The sequence below is a fragment of the Aquarana catesbeiana genome, linkage group LG03 (genome assembly GCF_042186555.1).
Source record: "Aquarana catesbeiana isolate 2022-GZ linkage group LG03, ASM4218655v1, whole genome shotgun sequence".
Taxonomy (NCBI): domain Eukaryota; kingdom Metazoa; phylum Chordata; class Amphibia; order Anura; family Ranidae; genus Aquarana; species Aquarana catesbeiana.
Window position 1 is genome coordinate 21,511,733 of NC_133326.1, and position 23,062 is coordinate 21,534,794.

At 48.5% G+C, this 23,062-nt stretch overlaps 1 protein-coding gene across 1 annotated transcript in view; it reads right to left on the bottom strand.

Moving 5' to 3' along the window:
- RNF212 (ring finger protein 212) overlaps positions 1 to 23,062 on the bottom strand; it is an 80,003-nt gene that overhangs the window by 10,512 nt on the left and 46,429 nt on the right. The window contains exons 9-11 of the mRNA XM_073618378.1: positions 7,663 to 7,711; positions 3,068 to 3,128; positions 297 to 336 (exon numbers count right to left, since the gene is read on the bottom strand). Coding sequence (XP_073474479.1) covers positions 297 to 336; positions 3,068 to 3,128; positions 7,663 to 7,711 — 150 coding nt within the window. The remainder of the gene's footprint in view (positions 1 to 296; positions 337 to 3,067; positions 3,129 to 7,662; positions 7,712 to 23,062) is intronic.

A 23,062-nucleotide genomic window follows, 5' to 3' on the forward strand; every position in this document is an offset into this window, starting at 1 on the left:
ACATACATATTCTGTGAATGAACAGCAGAGGGGGAGAGGTGGGCAGAGATGCTGTGTGTGAAAATGCACCGTCTCTTCTGTCAGAGCCCCGGGAGTATAGTGGTATTTGTCTTCCCGGAGCTCCGTAAAAAACGGTCAATGTAAATTACAGAGATGGTTGTATCCACCTCGCTGGACTTAACTCAAGGTATGCCACCACATTTTATAAAGTGGCTGAATTCCTGGAGTTCAGTTTTAAGATCACTACATCTATTAAACCAACATCAACTTGTTTACCTTTATTGTTAATTGTTTACCTTAATGAGCCTGTAGTATTCATTTTGTGGGGGATGTGTCCTGTAAAATGAAAGATTGCTTACTACAAATAAACAAGTAAACTTTTTAGAAAATATTCTTTGTAAGGTTAGATTCACATTTGTATGTTGTGTGAACAAGCGCAAAATCGTGCATGTTCCCACAATGCACAAAAAAAGGTGCATCCCTTTTGCAAGCACAAATGGTGCCATTGATTCTTAATATATGTATAAACCTTGTAAGCTGCCAAAACTAAAAACTCAAAACAATTTTTTTTTTAAATAAAATCTCAAAAACCCAAAAAATATAAAAATAAAAAATACTAGAAAACAGCTGCCAGCACTCACCACTTCCTCAAAATGTGACAATGTGAACATATATACCCAATCCGCGGTGCTAATGTGTAGGGCCAATGTGTAGCACCGCACATTGTATATATATGTTCACATTGATTCTTAATGGCACCCTTAAGCATGCGAGAAAACGTGCGCCAAAACTCATAGCAACAAAGTACCATGTGTTTTGGTGCGAATTAAAAAGGGTAACGTAGGCAGGTGCAGCTAGCTAATATGCCACCAGGTGGCTCTGTTCCAGAATAGTGTCTGGTTACAGAAAGCAGTGTCAGCAGGTGCTAGGCCCCTTTTAGTTAGAGCCCTCCCATAGTGATGTAATGGGTGACCAAGATATAAGCCATGTTAGGAGAAGCCCTAGTGTAGTTGGGGCATGGGAATCGAACACCCCACATCTGGACAGATGGAGCCAGCAAGTGGAGGCCCTGGACAGGGGAGGAGAGAGATAGACCTGCACCCAGGAGAGCCAGCTGTGAACTTCCTGACCCTTATGGAGGAGAGGGCTAGGGCGGGTTGAGAGAGGCCTTGTAGGTCATGCCTGTAGTGAGGCTATTCTACTGGAGGGTCCCGGGAGATGTTTACCCATGGAGGAGGTGACTGCAGAGATCCTATCCCTGTGAGTGGAGGGAAAGAATGTTAGGGAAGATGGCTTACTGAAAGTGCTGCAAGATGCTTTCACATATGACTGTCACAGACCGTCCACTGCAGATGATGGACAATGTACTGTCAAGTAACCCCGGATAGTATGTCGGTGTGATGCGATGGTTTGTACCATTTTCCAAGTATCACCAGTAAAGTGCAGCAGCTCTATTTATGTGTGGAAATTCCTTCCTTTTGGGATATATAGGTCAGTGGCTGGGAATGTCTAGAAAGAGGAAAGATCACTGATGCCGCACATCCACGGAGTCCTATGGGGGTATGAGAGAGACAACCTCAGCCTGGGCTCCACCAGGCCATTCCCCCAATGTATTTCACTCCGCCCCCCCGGAGCATAGTCATTGGGAATGTCCTCTGGCATGGAGTGGGCACAAGATGGCAGAGGGTACAGCCTCAGCAGGAGGGTCACTGTTCTAGCAAGGAGAGGAGTGGGGCAGGGACTTGTGTTCTTGGCGCCAATCCCAAGCCCCGTCCTACAGTTGTGCACTTTTGTGTGGTTTTAGCGAGTAGTGAAGCCCACTGAAATGAATGGGCTGTCCTAAACACAACAAGCAGAATCTCACATGCACTGCTATACCTGCATAGATGTGAGCGGAGCCTAAGATGTCATAGGGCAGGTAAAACTTTGCCTGAAACAATGTATACAGTACATTGCTTATGTAATCAATAGTCTGCACCAGGGGTGTCAATTCACACATTTAATTGCTGATCTACATTAGGGTTGCCACCTCTGCTTCACACCAAACCTGAACACTTTAGCGGCACAGGGCAATTTTTTTTTTCCCGTAGTAAACATTATAGGAATTATAAAAGACCTGGGACACCTTTGAGTGCCCCAAGGACAGTAGTAATGCGGCACTCATATTGTGCCACAGTGAACAGTAGGTGTAGCTAAATTGCTCATGCTGACATCACCTCACCCTTCAGTGCTGTGGAACCTGCCCCCAGGCAGCCACCCGCAGCTCCTGGGGCAACAGATTACTGGGAGACTATCTTGGTTACTTGGGGAGCCACAGCCCCGTCTGAATAATGTGTCCGGGTTTCAGGCGGACTGAAACCCGGACACATGATGAATCCTGGACAGGTGGCAACCCTAATCTACATTACCCAGGGTGAAACCTGTACAGGTGGCATCCCTAATCTACATTACCCAGGGTGAAACCTGGACAGGTGGCAACCCTAATCTACATTACCCAGGGTGAAACCTGGACAGGTGGCATCCCTAATCTACATTATCCAGGGTGAAACCTGGACAGGTGGCAACCCTAATCTACATTACCCAGGGTGAAACCAGGACAGGTGGCATCCCTAATCTACATTACCCAGGGTGAAACCTGGACAGGTGGCAACCCTAATCTACATTACCCAGGGTGAAACCTGTACAGGTGGCATCCCTAATCTACATTACCCAGGGTGAAACCTGTACAGGTGGCATCCCTAATCTACATTACCCAGGGTGAAACCTGAACAGGTGGCATCCCTAATCTATATTACCCAGGATCTAAAAAGGTCAAAACTTGTTCTGCTCAAAAATGCTGGCCCGCTACACCTACTGATAAAGTGGCTATAGCTATCTATATAATGTATAACGTGTGCAGTAATTGAAGTGAACGGGTAAAGTAACATAACCAATATAAACAGAGATTTATCACATTTCAATATAAATCTCTAAAAAAATGTCAAAATGTAATAAAAGGAGTGTAAAAATACTTTGATTTGTCTATTCTCCACCATCATACTCCAACATAGAAACTGTATGAACTCACCTAGGCATCTCTCACGGGGTGAGCTTATCAGTGACAGTCTGGTTGGTGCAGCAATAGTAAACTAGGAAAACATAATATTATAAATCAATAAAAGTACACTTTGTATATCAAAGTGGTACTAAACTAAAAACCAAAAACGTACTATATTGCAGCTTACCAATCAAATGTGGGGGCTGCATTTGTTTTCATTTTTTAGGCATTTTTCTCCCTCTGTTTTCCCCTGGTGATCTGACCAGTAACACACCTCCTGTATTAGAGCGCTCCCACTCTGAAGGTAGGAGCACAGGGGGCGCATTTGGACAGCAGCATTGTCAGTCTGGGGGAAGGGGAGTGTTGAATATACTAGAAGATTTAGACGCCCACTTGCTGACCAGGCCTTTTCTGGCACTTTTTATTTACAAGCTTAAATCGGTATTTTTTGTTTGAAAATCACTTATAACCCCCAAACATTATATATTTTTTATTAGCAGAGACCCTGAGCAGCAGTTTTTCAAGCGCAATTTTCTGGGGAAAAATACACTTTAATCAATTTAAAAAAACAAAATACAATATATACCCCAATTTTTTTGTAAAATATGAAAGATGATGTTATGCAGAGTAAATAGATACCCAACATGTTATGCTTTAAAATTGCGCACACTCGTGGAATGGCGACAAGCTACTGTAAAAATCTCCATAGGCGATGCTTTAAAATTTTTTACAGGTTACCAATTTAGCATTACAGAGGAGGTCTAGTGCTAGAATTATTGCTCTCCCCCTAATGTTCACGGCGATACCTCACATGTGTGCTATGAACACCGTTTACGTATGCACTTGCGACTTATGTATGTGTTCGCTTCTAGAAACAAAGATCAAGGGTCCCTCTAGGTACTGCCCCTTACAGGGCTGGTGCAACAATTTTTGACACCCTAGGCTAAACCTCCTTTGGCTCCACCCCACTTGCCCTGCCCATGTATACGCCACTTTTTTAATGAAGCGCCCATCAAATGCAGCCTCACCAGCGCCCATCAAATACAGCCTCACCAGCGCCCATCAATGCAGCCTCACCAGCGCCCATCAATGCAGCCTCACCAGCGCCTATCAATGCAGCCTCACCAGTGCCTATCAATGCAGCCTCACGAGCGCCCTTCAATGCAGCCTCACCAGCGCCCTTCAATGCAGCCTCACCAGCGCCCTTCAATGCAGCCTCACCAGGGCCCATCAAATGCAGCCTTACCAGTGCCCATCAAATGCAACCCCACCAGCGCCCATCAAATGCAACCCCACCAGCGCCCATCAAATGCAACCCCACCAGCGCCCATCAAATGCAGCCTCATCAGTGCCCATCAATGAATGCTTGCTTGCTTCCATTCAGGAGTCGGGACACAGATGCAGTCCTCCGTCGCTGCACCTCTGACGCTATGTGCGAACAGTGCGGCGGCTGCCTGCTGATGCTGAGACTTAGTTGCTTGCTGCAGAGAGAAGAGAGTGGGAACACCAGTGGCCGGGCGCCCTAGGCAGCAGTGCGCCCTAGGCGTTTGCCTTGTGGTAGCACCGGCCCTGGCCCCTTAGAGACGTAATAGTGAACTGCAAGAAAAAAAAAAAATGTATAACTCTGTAAGAGTGGTAAAAAAATTTTAAAAATAAAGAAAAAGGGGGGGAGGATGAATGGGATGGGAGCTCTTGGTAAGCACATAATGTATAACTCAAAATAAAAGACCTGTATGAGCTCTACCAACCCAATGTATATCTAAAAAACACACAGCCCACTGTACACATTGAAATTGCAAAAAAATATTTTATTTAATTGTATCAAATGCATAGAAAAGCCAACATTTAAAATCCAAATCATTCAAACGTGACATTCATACAGGTAAAACTCCATGTCCAATTCTCATAACCATATTCATTGACCTTGTATATAACAATTGGAATCTATGGCATCTGATAACTACTTGTAATGCTTGCACCCTCAGAGTACTGAACCAACACAGAGGGATACATGTATGTGTGTACAGTATATACACAAAAGCCAAGTAATTGGCTAATGCTCCTACAAGGGACTGATGGAAACTGATCCTGAACCGTTGAAAGATGGGACTTTGATGCCTTGGGGAATAGTACAAGGATAAGGTAATACTTGACATCAATGATATCCAATGTACAGTTAAGAAGGTAGCTGAAGAAACGTGACAGTAACAGTGGTCCAGAGGAGGTACAATAATCAGGATTAAATGCACAATCTGTAGATCAAGGTTGCCACATTGAATATAGGGCTGTCGATTATACCATGTCCTGAAATCACCCCCCCCCCCCCTCGCACTCTACTGGAAATCCACAATGAGGCTTTGTAACAAACTACCGATCCCGGTCTCTAAAGGACCATTTGTAATCCAAGGAATATAGTCCCAAACAAGGTATAATAGTTCCAAACTTATGATTGATAAGTATACTCATCGTGTCCCTCGGAACAGCAATATAGCAGGGATAAGTTGAAAATCCATTCCTTGCAGGGTCTGCCAAGCCATAGATGATGAAATGGTGTCCTCTGGTCAAAAGGGACAAAGGTGGACCATGGGATAGCCTGACCGGTTTCGTCGGTCTCCACCAGCTTCTTCAGAGGCTCAGAGCAGTGGGAGTGTGTTTGCTTTTGACGGAGGAAAGGGGGTGCTTTTGAATTTTTTTTTTTCACATTTTTTTTTTTTACACTGTCCCTTTTTTCATTTTTTTTTAATCACTTTTATTCCTATTAGAAGCAATGTAAACATCCCCTGTAATAGTAATAAGGATGACAGGTTCTCTTTATGGTCCTCCAAGGCCATAGAGGCGATCAAAGATAACCTGGTCTTTTAACTCCTCTGTGACCAGCCAGCCGCACCGGCGAATCGTTTTTTGGGTGCGCCAGTAAAAACTGTAAGCCTGAGAAACGCCAGCGAGCGATGGAAGGGGGGGTTGTCCCCCCCACCCCAACACCCCCTGGCTGCTTCTGAAAGCATTCCAGCTGCTCATGAGCCGCTTGGACCACTTTCACTAGAAAGCCAGCCGACGGTTAAAAAAAAAAACGGCTAAAAAAACAACATAGAGGGAGAAATATCACCGCTCCAGGAGTTTTAGACAGACAGGAAGTAGAATTCCTCTCGGTTCAGAAGCCGTAGGTGCTGGCAATTGCTAGTAGAAATGTACAGGAATTGGTTCTGGACGCACTCTTGAAAAATAGCTTTGTTTATTTGGAAAAATTCACATCAAAATCAAAGATAACAGCAGACAAAAGAGAGCTGACGTTTCGCACTAACATTAGTGCTTATACATAAAAAAAAAAAAACATACCGGGGTAATGGCTGATAGCTTCAGCCACAACTCCAGTAAACCACTTAAAAGCCGCAAGGTATACATAAATATTGCGGTCTTGAAGAGGATACACTAACAAACTGCCAAACTCCAACTTACATTTTATAATAAGCAGTGGCGGCCCATCCATAGGGGGCGCACAGACGCTGCCCCCCCCATCCATGCGTCCGGCCCCCTAATCTACATGTGCGGCGCCGGACGCATGGATTCCAATGGGGGATTTTTTTTTTTGAAGCACATGAGTAGAGCCTGGAGCTCTAATAGGCTTCAAAAAAGGGTGGGCTCGGGGCGCAGTGCACTGTGCCCGAAGCCCACCCAGTTATGTGACAATAGCGAATGAATATTCTGCCTCCCAGCCAATCAGGAAGCAGGTCCAGATTTCCCTATTGGCCAAAAGAAGAAACTACCCTATTGGCCGAGGGAGGAGACGCACCGCAAGGACACCACCATGATGCTGAGGAGGAGACACGCGACGAGGACACTGCCGTGATGCAGAGGAGAAGACGCATAGCAAGGAGGGAAGTGCTGCCTGGGGTAAGTGTTGCAGGTGACTAACCGAGCGACCGTGGGGGGTGTGCGGTGACCCGACCGGGAGGGGAAGGGTGGCTATGCACTGGTTCCCCCCCCCCCCCCAAAAAAAAAATATATCACCGGCTGCCACTGATAATTAGTTACAGCAAACAGTTTTGCTCTTTTTGGGATAAAGGTTTTACAAGAATAAAAGCTGATCATTATGAACACCCCTGCCAGTGGTAAATGGTTTGTCTCTTTAATTGCTACATTTTCAGGAGCGCTTGTTCTGTTGAAAAACAACAGACTTACTGGCCAGATCACCAGGTGAAAATAAGGGAAAGAAAGCCTAAAAAAAGAAAACTAATGCAGCCACCACATCTAAGGATTGGTAAGCTGCAAGATAACAAATTTTTGCTTTTGGGTTTAATACCGCTTTAAGGCCTCGTTCACGTCTAGTGATCATGTTTTTCTAGCTTTATTTTTTTTTTTTTTTGGAGCGACACCATTCATTTGAAAGGGGTGCCCTCCGCTTCAAAAATGCGCCAAACTACCTCTCTGTACCTTTTTTTGGAGCAGACTTTTTCAAACAGCATGATTTTGGGCGTGACAAAACACCCACGTTCTTAGCGCCTTTGGGGAGCCATTAGGACGAATGGCACCCCAAACGTGTATTGCGCGTTTTGCTGCGATTTTAACGCAATTTCCAATGCACTGAAGTGTGAACAGGGCCTAAAGCAAATATTAGCCATACTTACATTTGTTTTCTTCTGAGGTGTGCTTGAAGCAAAATCCACCGATTCAGCACTATGAAAAAAGAAATATAGAATATGATAAGTATATATGATACTAGTAGTAAAGTTCATCCATTTACCTTTTAGAAATGTAAACGCTCAACATGGAAAGGCACCTGTATCTCACCTTTCAGTGGAGTAGAGTCAGGAAAATAGAGAAAGAGAGGGAAAAACATACAGGGAATTCAATAAAGATGTCCCAACACCTTTTTGCTGGCGGTATGGTCCCTGGGTCTAGTTCAGGAAAGCCTTGCGACAGTTTTGCAAAGTTTCCTAACACAAGCACCATTTGAAGTAGTTTTTGTCATCACCACTTTTAGAACCTGTTGCTATGGCTGTGACAGATTCTGAAAGAATTAGGCATTTTATACACTCTGCACTCTTAAGAATGATCTGCGTTCAGATCGCTCTTCAGAAAGCATTTATAAAAGGAGGCAGCAGAGGGCGCCAACTAAGTGCAATATATAGGAAAAAACTTTAATATATACAGTGCCTTGCATAAGCATTCATCCCCCTTGGCATTTTTCATGTTTTGTTGGCTCACAACCTGGAATTAACATGGATTGTTTGAGGATTTGCATCATTTAGTTTACAGAACATGCCCACGGCTTTGAAGATTTTTTTTTATTACTGTGAAGCAAACAACAAATAGGACAAAATAACAGAAAAAGTAAATGTGCATAACTATTCACCCCCCTAAAGCCAATACTTTGTAGAGCCACCTTTTGGGGCTATCACAGCTCCAAGTCGCTTTGGATAAGTCTCTATGAGCTTGCCACATCTTACCACTGGGATTTTTGCCCATTCCTCTTTGCAAAACTGCTCCAGCTCCTTCAAGTTGGATGGTTTGCGCTTGTGAACAGCAATATTTAAGTCTGACAACAGATTTTCTATTGGATTGAGGTCTGGGCTTTGACTAGGCCATTCCAACACATTTACAGGTTTCCCCTTAAACCACTCAAGTGTTGCTTTAGCAGTGTGTTTGGGGTCATTGTCCTGCTGGAAGGTGAACCTCCGTCCTAGCTTCAAATCACACACAGAGTGCTACAGGTGTTGCTCAAGAATATCCTTGTATTTAGCACCATCCATCTTTCCCTCAACTCTGACAAGTTTCCCAGTCCCGACTGCTGAAAAACATCCCCACAGCATGATGCTGCCACCACCATATTTGACTGTGGGGATGGTGTTCTTTGGGTGATGTGATGTGTTGGGTTTGCGTCAGACATAGCGTTATGGGGCAAGCATCATGGGCCCCTGGGCAAAGTAAGGCACTGGGGCCCCCCCACCAGCCTGCCCCAATTTATGCACCTGCTCTCAAGAATTAAAGTATAAATAATTGATGGAATTAAACATATATCAGTACTTTTATTGATGTTAAACAATAAGAAAACATGCCAAAAATCTAAGACTAATCAACAAAAAGGGCACACTACAGGAGGGGAGGCAGAAATGCACAGTACATGGGGGGTTCTGGAGGGCACAATCCTGGGATCAGGAGGGCACAGTACAGGTTTTGGGATGCTGCCCGGGACACAGCCATCCAGGGACTTCTTAGTAAAAAGCGTTACTGTCCCGGAAAATCCAGGACAGCATGATGTAATGTAAGATTATCATGAAGCCCCCATGCACCTGTGCCCATGCATTAAGACAGCCCTGCCTGTTTGCTATGTAATTGTCATATTTGGATAATGATGTGACCAGCGTCTGCACCCATTTGTTTACTTCCATCTCTTGGCCAGGAAATTTCTGTGCCGGTGTTCTATCAGAAAGCCGCTACCCATCAGAAAGTGCAACCAAAGTGACGTTCCGTCACGGCCATCTTGGTACATCCGCACTCGCCTACACTAAGCCTACAGTCTGAAGTTGCGAAGCGGACTTCTTTTTACACCCACCGGAGTCTTGCATTTCACACTTCTTTTTACCAGTAAACTGAGCTTATATAGTTAAATACAGTATTTAGAAATCCGTCAAGCTGTTTTGATGTTGAATTTTAAAATCAGCGATGTTCTGTCAGATTAGCAAACCTGCGAGATCAGCAGACTTGCCGCTGTTTCTACAATTCAACATCAAAACAGTGGCATGGATTTCAAAATACTGTATAAATACACTACAGAAGCTCAGTTTACTGGTAAAAAGAAGTGTAAAATGCAAGACTCCGTGGGTGTAAAAAGATGTCCGCTTGGTGACTTCAGACTGTATTATTATTATTATTATACAGGATTTATATAGCGCCAACAGTTTACATAGCGCTTTACAACTTGAGGGTAGACAGTACAAATACAATACACTTTGATACAGTAGGAATCAGAGGGCCCTGCTCCTTAGAGCTTACAATATAAGAGGGAAGGTCAAGAGATACAAGAGGTAATAACTGTGGGTGATGTGCTGATTGAGAAGATAAATGTACAGTTGTTAGGTGGGGGCCAGATAGGCTTCTCTGAAGAGATGAGTTTTCAGGGATCATCTGAAAGTGGATAAAGTAGGAGAAAATCGGATGGATTGGGGTAGAGCATTCCAGAGGATGGGGGAGGCTCTGGAGAAGTCCTGAAGGCCAGCATGGGATGAGGTGACAAGGGAGTTTGAGAGCAGGAGGTCTCGGGAGGAGCGAAGAGAACGATTAGGTTGGTATTTTGTGACTAGGTTAGAGATGTAGCTGGGGGCCAGGTTGTGGATGGCTCTGTAAGTTATAGTTAGTATCTTGAATTTAATTCGGTGACTGAGTGGCAGCCAATGGAGGGATTGGCAGAGGGGTGTAGCAGACGCTGAGCGGTTTGTGAGGTGGATGAGCCTGGCAGCAGCGTTCATGGTGGACTGAAGTGGGGATAGCCTATTTAGAGGTAAACCAATGAGGAGGGAGTTGCAGTAGTCGAGGCGGGAAATGACCAGGGAGTGGATTAGAAGCTTTGTGATGACATTGGTTAGGAAGGGGCGTATCTTGGAGATGTTGCGGAGATTGAGGCGGCAAGTTTTGGATAGTGATAGAATGTGGGGTCGAAAGGTTAGTTCAGAGTCCAGGATTACACCTAGGACCTTGACGTGGGGAGATGGGTTGATAGTTGAGCCGTTGATATTGACAGGGAAATCAGGGGAAGTGGCACCTGAGAGAGGAAATATCATGAGCTCGGTTTTGGATAGGTTGAGTTTGAGGAAGTGATGTGACATCCAGGCTGATATGTCTGCTAGTAAGTTGGTAATGCGAGAGCAGACAGATGGAGAGAGCTGGGGGGTGGAGAGATAGATTTGGGTGTCATCAGCGTAGAGATGATATTTAAAGCCATGGGAGGCAATCAACTGACCCAAGGAGGTGGTGTAGATTGTGAAAAGGAGAGGTCCAAGAACAGAACCTTGGGGGACCCCAACGGAGAAAGGAAGAGGAGAGGAGGAAGTAGAGTTGTAAGTGACACTGAAGGAGCGGTGGGATAGGTAGGATGAGAACCAGCGAAGAGTACAGTCACGGAGACCAAAGGAGTGGAGTTTTTTTAAGGAGGAGGGGGTGGTCCACTGTGTCAAAGGCAGCAGAGAGATCCAGGAGAAGTAGTACAGAAAAGTGTCCATTGGCTTTAGCCATTAGTAGGTCATTTGAGAGTTTAAGGAGAGCAGTTTCCGTGGAGTGTTGAGGGCGAAAACCGGATGGTCAGATGGTCGCTTAGTCGGTTGTAGACCAGTCTTTCAAGAAGTTTGGCGGAGAAGGAGAGTAAGAAGATTGGACGTAAGTTATTGAGATTGGTGGGGTCCAGTGAGGGCTTTTTAAGTATGGGGGTGACTAGCACATGTTTTAGAGAGTTTGGGAAGATGCCACAAGAGTGGGAGAGGTTAAAAATGTGAGTTAGAGAGTGTAGAATCGAGTCAGAGGGTGAGCGTAGCATTTGCGAGGGAACAGGATCCAGGGGGCAGGTGGTTAGATGAGTGCTAGATAAAAGTTTAGCAACCTCAGTAATAGTAGCAGGGTTGAATCAGGGAAGTAATGATTGTATCTGTGGACATAGAGTGTTGCATGGGGGATGTTTTTGCGCATTGGTGATCTCCTCATGAATTGTATCAATCTTAGTTTTGAAGTAATTGGCAATCTCCTGGGCAGTAAGTGAGTTGGTGGGTGGAGGCAGTGGAGGACAGAGTAGAGTGTTGAAGGTAGAGAAGAGTTGACGTGGACTGGATGAGAAGGTGTTAATGAGTGTGATAAAGTAGGTCTGTTTGGCAGTGTGAAGGCAGGAGTAGTATTTTAGGAGGGCAGATTTATATTGTGTGAAGTCTTCCTGGGTCTTATGCCGCGTACACACGGTCGGACTTTTCGTCTACAAAAGTCCGACAGCCTGTCCGACAGACTTCCGGCGGACTTTCGGCGGACTTGCAGCAGACTTTCTAACGAACGGACTTGCCTACACACGACCACACAAAAGTCCGACGGATTCGTACGTGATGACGTACACCGGACTAAAATAAGGAAGTTCATAGCCAGTAGCCAATAGCTGCCCTAGCATGGGTTTTTGTCCGTCGGACTAGCACACAGACGAGCGGATTTCGGGGTCCGTCGTAGTTACGACGTAAAGATTTGAAGCATGTTTCAAATCTAAAGTCCATCGGATTTGAGGCTGAAAAAGTCTGCTGAAAGTCCGGAGAAGCCCACACACGATCGGATTACCAGCCAGCTTTAGTCCGTCGGCGTCCGTTGGACTTTTGTAGACGAAAAGTCCGACCGTGTGTACGCGGCATTAGTCTTATGCCACAGGCTCTGAGACTTCTGGTGTCATCTGTTTGCCAGGGTTGTAGCAGTCGGGGCCTAATTCTGCGTGTAGTGAGGGGGGCAAGCTTGTCTAGGGAGGAGGACAGTGAGCTGTTGTAGATGAAAGTGGCTAGGTTGGGGCAGGACAGAGGTGAGATTTTGTCACAGAGGTGATCAGTAGTAGAGAAGAGAAGGGTTGAGGTGGCGAAGGTTTCTTATTTTTAATAAATTTTTATTAAAGGAAATAAGTACAAAAATAAACAGTTATGTCACAAACTGAGTACAAACATTATGAAGAAGCAAAGTCATCTTCAATACTCGGAAATTTACAATGAGTTTCCAGAAGCCAGAGATACATTAACCAGTTCTGTGTATTCAAAAAGGAGGGTGAGAATTAATGTAGTGGTTGAGTAGAAAAGAGGCTTCTTTCAATTTAAACATATAACTCAAAATATAAGGTCAAGGTGAAAGATCTTGCTTCAGTTAGAAAAGAGAAAAAAAAATGATAAAGCAAGCAGAAAACATGGAATACATAAAATTAGATAGTAGAAGAGAAAATAAAAAGAGAGAAAAGGGATAGTGAATAGAATAGAAAGTAAGATGGGAAGGGAGAGGGTAAGGGGGGGGGGGGTGCTGGCATTCATGTACAAAATGTTGAGTTATCAAAATTTTTTTTTTTTGTGGGGGTAATGATGTATAAATAATAAATTTATGAGATTTGCACTATGATATCCTTATATAAGGGGGTGGACTGAAATATTATCCAAGGAGCCCAAGTAGCTGAGTGTTTTTCTGAAGTGCCTTTGATGTTATGAGTAATGCTCTCCATTAGTTGAACTTCATCAACCTTCTGCAGCCAGGACCTAATAGGCGGAATTGTCGCTTGGCCCCAAAAGGCGGGTATTAAGGCTTTGGCTGTGTTCAAAAGGTGAGGAATAAGTGAACGTTTATATGAGCCTATGGAGGTTTTAGAGGCATGGAAAAGGATAGTCCATGGGTCCATGGGTAGGTTGACCTCCGAAATCTGTGAGATCAAATTGCAGATGGCTATCCAATAGGGGCGAATGAGTGGGCAAAACCACCAGATATGTGCATGAGTGGCTTTGTTCCCACAGTTCCTCCAGCACGATGGGGAACTGGCAGGGAACATTTGGTGAAGTCTAACGGGGGTGTAATGTCACCTAGTGAGTAGTTTATAATTGACCTCTGCCATTTTAGAAGCAAGGGAGGAGGTGTGGGCCAGTTGTAAGATCCTATCCTTTAGATTGTCTGAAATGGGAGAATCCAGATCAGCCTCCCACTTCGCCAGGAAGGGTGGGAACCCAGGGTTTTGGAGGGCAACAATAGCTCTATAAAATAGAGAAATGCTATGTAAGGGAGGGTCTTTTGGGTAGAATATTTCTTCTATTCGATTTAGGTCTTGCAAACTTCTAAGTGGGTGGGGGAGAGAGCTCAAGAAACATTGCAATTGATGGTATCTCCATTTGTCGAAAAACGAGGCAGGTTTGGGGTCAATAATCAAATGTAATGGTTTTAGTGTGTTGCCACGGAGGACATGATGTAGTAAGAGAGGTTCTCTCGGTCTCCAAGATTGGAAACCGGTATCTAATAAGCCTGGTAGAAAATATTTGTGATTAAGGAGAGGTGTTAAAGGAGAGTTATACCCCCATGAGAATTTTTTATGTAGGGCGTCCCATATATCTAGTGAGGATATAGTGAGTGTTGAGGTGGATCGGTCAAGATTTCTGTATGAGCGGGGTATCCAAGGGACCACTGAGAGATCAGCGCCGCTCAAAAGGTATTCAAGTTGAACCCATAATTTTGAGTCAAGGGCATACTTCCAATCGGCCACCCTAGAAAGTACAACCGCCTGATAATATGCCTTAAAATTAGGTAGTGCCAATCCCCCGGATACCTTGGGGCGAAATAATATTTCTCTAGATATCCTGGGGTGACTGTTCCTCCAAACAAACCGGGAGATCATAGTTTGTAAAATAGTAAAGAACCCCGCTGGAACCCCTAGTGGGAGCATTTGGAAAAGAAAGAGTATGCGGGGAAAATATGTTCATTTTAATAATATTTACTTTACCTAACCAGGTGTGAGATAAACTAGACCATTTTCGTAAATCTTCCCTAATCCTGTTAAGCAGGGGGATGTAGTTATGCCGGAAAAGGGAATGGAGATTGGGGGTGAGATAGATACCTAGATATTTCATATGTTTTGGTTCCCATTTAAAGGGAAAGAGAGGTTTCAGGGAAGTCACCTCGGATTGGGGGAAGTTAATGTTAGGTGGCGAAGGTTTCTACGTGTAACTGTTAGGCGGTTGGAGGCAGGGCCAATCCTAGGGTCACCGGCGCCTGGGTGCAGAAATATTTCTGGCGCCCCCACATGGGCGTGGTCATCTTACCAACTCCTCCCCTTTACAAATGTTTCTATGGCAACGACTCAAACACAGAGATGCTCCCCTAAGAAGTCTTTGTTACCCTAGGATCCTCCCATGATCTTTTAACAATAAAAAAAATAGAGGAAGAGGGTACACTAATGAGACCTGAAGGGGGGTCTCTCTGATGCACACAAAGAGGGCTTCTGTTAGAGAGTCTGTTAGAAAGAGCCCCCAGACATATTACAGGAGATGGTCAGAGACTGCAATCATCGAACAGGAGATGGTCAGAGACTGCAGACATGGTACATGAGATGCCCAGAGACTGCAGACATAGTACAGGAGATGATCAGAGACTGTAGTTATGATACAAGAGACAGTCAGAGACTGCAATCATCGAACAGGAGATGGTCAGAGACTGCAGACATAGTACAGGAGATGATCAGAGACTGCAGACATAGTACAGGAGATGCCCAGAGACTGCAGACATAGTACAGGAGATGCCCAGAGACTGCAGACATAGTACAGGAGATGCCCAGAGACTGCAGACATAGTACAGGAGATGCCCAGAGACTGCAGACATAGTACAGGAGATGCCCAGAGACTGCAGACATAGTACAGGAGATGGTCAGAGACTGCAGACATAGTACAGGAGATGGTCAGAGACTGCGGACATAGTACAGGAGATGGTCAGAGACTGCAGACATAGTACAGGAGATGGTCAGAGAAAGCAATCATAGAACAGGAGATGGTCAGAGACTGCAGACACAGTACAGGAGATAGCCAGAGACTGCAGACATAGTACAGGAGATGCTCAGAGACTGCAGACATAGTACAGGAGATGCTCAGAGACTGCAGACATAGTACAGGAGATGATCAGAGATTGCAGACATGTTACAAGAGATGGTCAGAGACTGCAGACATAGTACAGGAGATGGTCAGAGACTGCAGACATAGTACAGGAGATGGTCAGAGACTGCAGACATACTACAAGAGACAGTCAGAGACTGCAATCATCGAACAGGAGATGGTCAGAGACTGCAGACACAGTACAGGAGATAGCCAGAGACTGCAGACATAGTACAGGAGATGCTCAGAGACTGCAGACATAGTACAGGAGATGGTCAGAGACTGCAGACATAGTACAGGAGATGGTCAGAGACTGCAGACATAGTACAGGAGATGGTCAGAGACTGCAGACATACTACAAGAGATGGTCAGAGACTGCAGACATACTACAAGAGATGGTCAGAGACTGCAGACATACTACAGGAGATGGTCAGAGACTGCAGACATGTTACAAGAGATGGTCAGAGACTGCAGTTCCTATGGACATTAGTACATAATGGCCGATCGGCCCTCTCACCTGACCCAGCGATACAGCAACGGTTCCTCTGATCAGGAGTCAGCTCACTCTGAATTGCCTGTGGCGACTCCGCTGGGTAGCACCCAGATCTGTATTCCTGCAATGACTCCATTCCTTTCTCTGCCAGGGATGGCCCCAAGCTGTGTGGCTTTCCCTCTGGTGGCGCAGGGCAGCAGGGTTCTCTCTCTGATGGTGTTCTCTCAGCACTGTCCTCTCCCTCTGGAGTCCTGGGTGTACTTCCCTGAAAGCTTTCCCAGGCTCCTGGCTCTCTCTCTCTTTCCCATTCAGCTGAGCATGCTGTGTGGGCTGCAGTTTCCATGTTACAGTGGGGCTGCCAGTCCTCGGGACTATATGTCCCACAATCCTCTTCTCTGCTCTTTTTTTTATTCTGTTTCCTCCCTGGTTGATATGAAGGCGGGGGAAGAAACATAGTGGGCAGTTGTGCTGGCAAGCACCGCTCACTAGTACAGCAGCACGCAGGAGAGGGAGGGGGGAAAGGAGAGCCCGCAGCTGCATTGGCTTCACTAGGGTTGGGGTCACCCCCCTTCCACTAACTATAGTTGCCCCTCAGTACAGACCCCCCTGCACTACATATAGACCCCCCTCCGTCATTGCAGAACCCGCACTAAGTATAAACCCCTCCCTCAGTACAGACCTTACTCAGTACAGATCCCCCCCAGGTAACCCCCCCTCCATTAGTACAGACCTCCCCAGGACAGATCTCCCTCTCCATTAGTACAGTCCCCCACAGGACAAACCACCCCTCCATTAGTACAGACCCCCCAGGACAGACCCCCCCATTAGTACAGACCCCCCCTCCTCTATTAGTACAGACTCCCCCCACAAACCCCCCTCCTCTATTAGTACAGACTCCCCCCCCACAAACCCCCCTCCTCTATTAGTACAGACTCCCCCCCACAGACCCCCCTCCTCTATTAGTACAGACTCCCCCCACAAACCCCCCTCCTCTATTAGTACAGACTCCCCCCCCCCACAGACCCCCCTCCTCTATTAGTACAGACTCCCCCCCCCCCACAGACCCCCCTCCTCTATTAGTACAGACTCCCCCCCACAGACCCCCCTCCTCTATTAGTACAGACTCCCCCCACAGACCCCCCTCCTCTATTAGTACAGACTCCCCCCACAAACCCCCCTCCTCTATTAGTACAGACTCCCCCCCCACAAACCCCCCTCCTCTATTAGTACAGACTCCCCCCCCCACAGACCCCCCTCCTCTATTAGTACAGACTCCCCCCACAAACCCCCCTCCTCTATTAGTACAGACTCCCCCCCCACAGACCCCCCTCCTCTATTAGTACAGACTCCCCCCCCCACAGACCCCCCTCCTCTATTAGTACAGACTCCCCCCCCCCCACAGACCCCCCTCCTCTATTAGTACAGACTCCCCCCCCCCAGACCCCCCTCCTCTATTAGTACAGACTCCCCCCCCCCACAGACCCCCCTCCTCTATTAGTACAGACTCCCCCCCCACAGACCCCCCTCCTCTATTAGTACAGACTCCCCCCACAGACCCCCCTCCTCTATTAGTACAGACTCCCCCCCCACAGACCCCCCTCCTCTATTAGTACAGACTCCCCCCACAAACCCCCCTCCTCTATTAGTACAGACTCCCCCCCCACAGACCCCCCTCCTCTATTAGTACAGACTCCCCCCACAAACCCCCCTCCTCTATTAGTACAGACTCCCCCCCCACAAACCCCCCTCCTCTATTAGTACAGACTCCCCCCCCCACAAACCCCCCTCCTCTATTAGTACAGACTCCCCCCCACAGACCCCCCTCCTCTATTAGTACAGACTCCCCCCACAAACCCCCCTCCTCTATTAGTACAGACCCCCCCCACAGACCCCCCTCCTCTATTAGTACAGACTCCCCCCACAGACCCCCCTCCTCTATTAGTACAGACTCCCCCCCCCACAGACCCCCCTCCTCTATTAGTACAGACTCCCCCCCCACAGACCCCCCTCCTCTATTAGTACAGACTCCCCCCCCCACAGACCCCCCTCCTCTATTAGTACAGACTCCCCCCCCACAGACCCCCCTCCTCTATTAGTACAGACTCCCCCCCACAGACCCCCCTCCTCTATTAGTACAGACTCCCCCCCCCACAGACCCCCCTCCTCTATTAGTACAGACTCCCCCCCCCCACAGACCCCCCTCCTCTATTAGTACAGACTCCCCCCCCCCCACAGACCCCCCTCCTCTATTAGTACAGACTCCCCCCCACAGACCCCCCTCCTCTATTAGTACAGACTCCCCCCCCACAGACCCCCCTCCTCTATTAGTACAGACTCCCCCCACAGACCCCCCTCCTCTATTATTACAGACTCCCCCCACAGACCCCCCTCCTCTATTAGTACAGACTCCCCCCCACAGACCCCCCTCCTCTATTAGTACAGACTCCCCCCCACAGACCCCCCTCCTCTATTAGTACAGAAACACCCCCCCCCCTCAGGACAAACCCCACCCGGGCGTGCAGCCGCGCCACCCGGGTGGAAAAGATCGTGACCGAGAGGAGGAAAATACATGACAGGCGCTGTACGTCGCGCGGCATGGACCGCCCCGCCCCCAATGACGTCACTGCACTGCAGAGAGAGCCGCTCCGATCTCCTCTGACAGGAGGATGGAGCGGGCGGGGATGGACTTGGGCAGGAAACACAGCGGCGGCGCAGAGAGCGGCCTGTGGACACCAACAGGGCCGATCCTAGGGTCACCGGCGCCTGGGTGCAGAAATATTTCTGGCGCCCCCACATGGGCGTGGTCATCTTACCAACTCCTCCCCTTTACAAATGTTTCTATGGCAACGACTCAAACACAGAGATGCTCCCCTAAGAAGTCTTTGTTACCCTAGGATCCTCCCATGATCTTTTAACAATAAAAAAAATACAGGAAGAGGGTACACTAATGAGACCTGAAGGGGAGTCTCTCTGATGCACACAAAGAGGGCTTCTGTTAGAGAGTCTGTTAGAAAGAGCCCCCAGACATATTACAGGAGATGGTCAGAGACTGCAATCATCGAACAGGAGATGGTCAGAGACTGCAGACATGGTACATGAGATGCCCAGAGACTGCAGACATAGTACAGGAGATGATCAGAGACTGTAGTTATGATACAAGAGACAGTCAGAGACTGCAATCATCGAACAGGAGATGGTCAGAGACTGCAGACATAGTACAGGAGATGATCAGAGACTGCAGACATAGTACAGGAGATGCCCAGAGACTGCAGACATAGTACAGGAGATGCCCAGAGACTGCAGACATAGTACAGGAGATGCCCAGAGACTGCAGACATAGTACAGGAGATGGTCAGAGACTGCAGACATAGTACAGGAGATGGTCAGAGACTGCAGACATAGTACAGGAGACGGTCAGAGACTGCAATCATAGTACAGGAGATGGTCAGAGAAAGCAATCATAGAACAGGAGATGGTCAGAGACTGCAGACACAGTACAGGAGATAGCCAGAGACTGCAGACATAGTACAGGAGATGCTCAGAGACTGCAGACATAGTACAGGAGATGCTCAGAGACTGCAGACATAGTACAGGAGATGATCAGAGATTGCAGACATGTTACAAGAGATGGTCAGAGACTGCAGACATAGTACAGGAGATGGTCAGAGACTGCAGACATACTACAAGAGACAGTCAGAGACTGCAATCATCGAACAGGAGATGGTCAGAGACTGCAGACACAGTACAGGAGATAGCCAGAGACTGCAGACATAGTACAGGAGATGGTCAGAGACTGCAGACATAGTACAGGAGATGGTCAGAGACTGCAGACATAGTACAGGAGATGGTCAGAGACTGCAGACATACTACAAGAGATGGTCAGAGACTGCAGACATACTACAAGAGATGGTCAGAGACTGCAGACATACTACAGGAGATGGTCAGAGACTGCAGACATGTTACAAGAGATGGTCAGAGACTGCAGTTCCTATGGACATTAGTACATAATAGCCGATCGGCCCTCTCACCTGACCCAGCGATACAGCAACGGTTCCTCTGATCAGGAGTCAGCTCACTCTGAATTGCCTGTGGCGACTCCGCTGGGTAGCACCCAGATCTGTATTCCTGCAATGACTCCATTCCTTTCTCTGCCAGGGATGGCCCCAGGCTGTGTGGCTTTCCCTCTGGTGGCGCAGGGCAGCAGGGTTCTCTCTCTGATGGTGTTCTCTCAGCACTGTCCTCTCCCTCTGGAGTCCTGGGTGTACTTCCCTGAAAGCTTTCCCAGGCTCCTGGCTCTCTTTCTCTTTCCCATTCAGCTGAGCATGCTGTGTGGGCTGCAGTTTCCATGTTACAGTGGGGCTGCCAGTCCTCGGGACTATATGTCCCACAATCCTCTTCTCTGCTCCTTTTTCTATTCTGTTTCCTCCCTGGTTGATATGAAGGCGGGGGAAGAAACATAGTGGGCAGTTGTGCTGGCAAGCACCGCTCACTAGTACAGCAGCACGCAGGAGAGGGAGGGGGGAAAGGAGAGCCCGCAGCTGCATTGGCTTCACTAGGGTTGGGGTCACCCCCCTTCCACTAACTATAGTTGCCCCTCAGTACAGACCCCCCTGCACTACATATAGACCCCCCTCCGTCATTGCAGAACCCGCACTAAGTATAAACCCCTCCCTCAGTACAGACCTTACTCAGTACAGATCCCCCCCAGGTAACCCCCCCTCCATTAGTACAGACCTCCCCAGGACAGATCTCCCTCTCCATTAGTACAGTCCCCCACAGGACAAACCACCCCTCCATTAGTACAGACCCCCCAGGACAGACCCCCCCATTAGTACAGACCCCCCCTCCTCTATTAGTACAGACTCCCCCCACAAACCCCCCTCCTCTATTAGTACAAACTCCCCCCCCACAAACCCCCCTCCTCTATTAGTACAGACTCCCCCCCACAGACCCACCTCCTCTATTAGTACAGACTCCCCCCACAAACCCCCCTCCTCTATTAGTACAGACTCCCCCCCCCACAGACCCCCCTCCTCTATTAGTACAGACTCCCCCCCCCACAGACCCCCCTCCTCTATTAGTACAGACTCCCCCCCCACAGACCCCCCTCCTCTATTAGTACAGACTCCCCCCACAAACCCCCCTCCTCTATTAGTACAGACTCCCCCCCCACAAACCCCCCTCCTCTATTAGTACAGACTCCCCCCCCACAGACCCCCCTCCTCTATTAGTACAGACTCCCCCCACAAACCCCCCTCCTCTATTAGTACAGACTCCCCCCCCACAGACCCCCCTCCTCTATTAGTACAGACTCCCCCCCCACAGACCCCCCTCCTCTATTAGTACAGACTCCCCCCCCACAGACCCCCCTCCTCTATTAGTACAGACTCCCCCCCCACAGACCCCCCTCCTCTATTAGTACAGACTCCCCCCCCCACAGACCCCCCTCCTCTATTAGTACAGACTCCCCCCCCCACAGACCCCCCTCCTCTATTAGTACAGACTCCCCCCCCACAGACCCCCCTCCTCTATTAGTACAGACTCCCCCCACAGACCCCCCTCCTCTATTAGTACAGACTCCCCCCCCACAGACCCCCCTCCTCTATTAGTACAGACTCCCCCCACAAACCCCCCTCCTCTATTAGTACAGACTCCCCCCCCACAGACCCCCCTCCTCTATTAGTACAGACTCCCCCCCCACAAACCCCCCTCCTCTATTAGTACAGACTCCCCCCCCCACAAACCCCCCTCCTCTATTAGTACAGACTCCCCCCCCCACAAACCCCCCTCCTCTATTAGTACAGACTCCCCCCCCCACAAACCCCCCTCCTCTATTAGTACAGACTCCCCCCCACAGACCCCCCTCCTCTATTAGTACAGACTCCCCCCACAAACCCCCCTCCTCTATTAGTACAGACCCCCCCCCACAGACCCCCCTCCTCTATTAGTACAGACTCCCCCCCCCCCACAGACCCCCCTCCTCTATTAGTACAGACTCCCCCCCCACAGACCCCCCTCCTCTATTAGTACAGACTCCCCCCCCCACAGACCCCCCTCCTCTATTAGTACAGACTCCCCCCCCCACAGACCCCCCTCCTCTATTAGTACAGACTCCCCCCCCCACAGACCCCCCTCCTCTATTAGTACAGACTCCCCCCCCCACAGACCCCCCTCCTCTATTAGTACAGACTCCCCCCCCACAGACCCCCCTCCTCTATTAGTACAGACTCCCCCCCACAGACCCCCCTCCTCTATTAGTACAGACTCCCCCCACAGACCCCCCTCCTCTATTAGTACAGACTCCCCCCACAGACCCCCCTCCTCTATTAGTACAGACTCCCCCCCACAGACCCCCCTCCTCTATTAGTACAGACTCCCCCCCCACAGACCCCCCTCCTCTATTAGTACAGAAACACCCCCCCCCTCAGGACAAACCCCACCCGGGCGTGCAGCCACGCCACCCGGGTGGAAAAGATCGTGACCGAGAGGAGGAAAATACATGACAGGCGCTGTACGTCGCGCGGCACGGACCGCCCCGCCCCCAATGACGTCACTGCACTGCAGAGAGAGCCGCTCCGATCTCCTCTGACAGGAGGATGGAGCGGGCGGGGACGGACTTGGGCAGGAAACACAGCGGCGGCGCAGAGAGCGGCCTGTGGGCACCAACAAGAAGAGGAGGAGGAAGGGGAGCACTCTGGCGCTTGAGCGCCCCCACCTCTGTGGCGCCTGGGTGAACTGCACCCCGTGCACCCGCCTAGGATCGCCCCTGGTTGGAGGGAGAAGAGGTGGAAGACAGGGAGAGAGCAAAACTAATAAGGTGGTGATCAGAGAGTGGGAGTGGATTGTTGGAAAGGTTGCACGGAGTGCACAAATAGGAGAAGACAAGTTCAAGGGTGTTGCTGTTGGAGTGGGTAGGAGCCT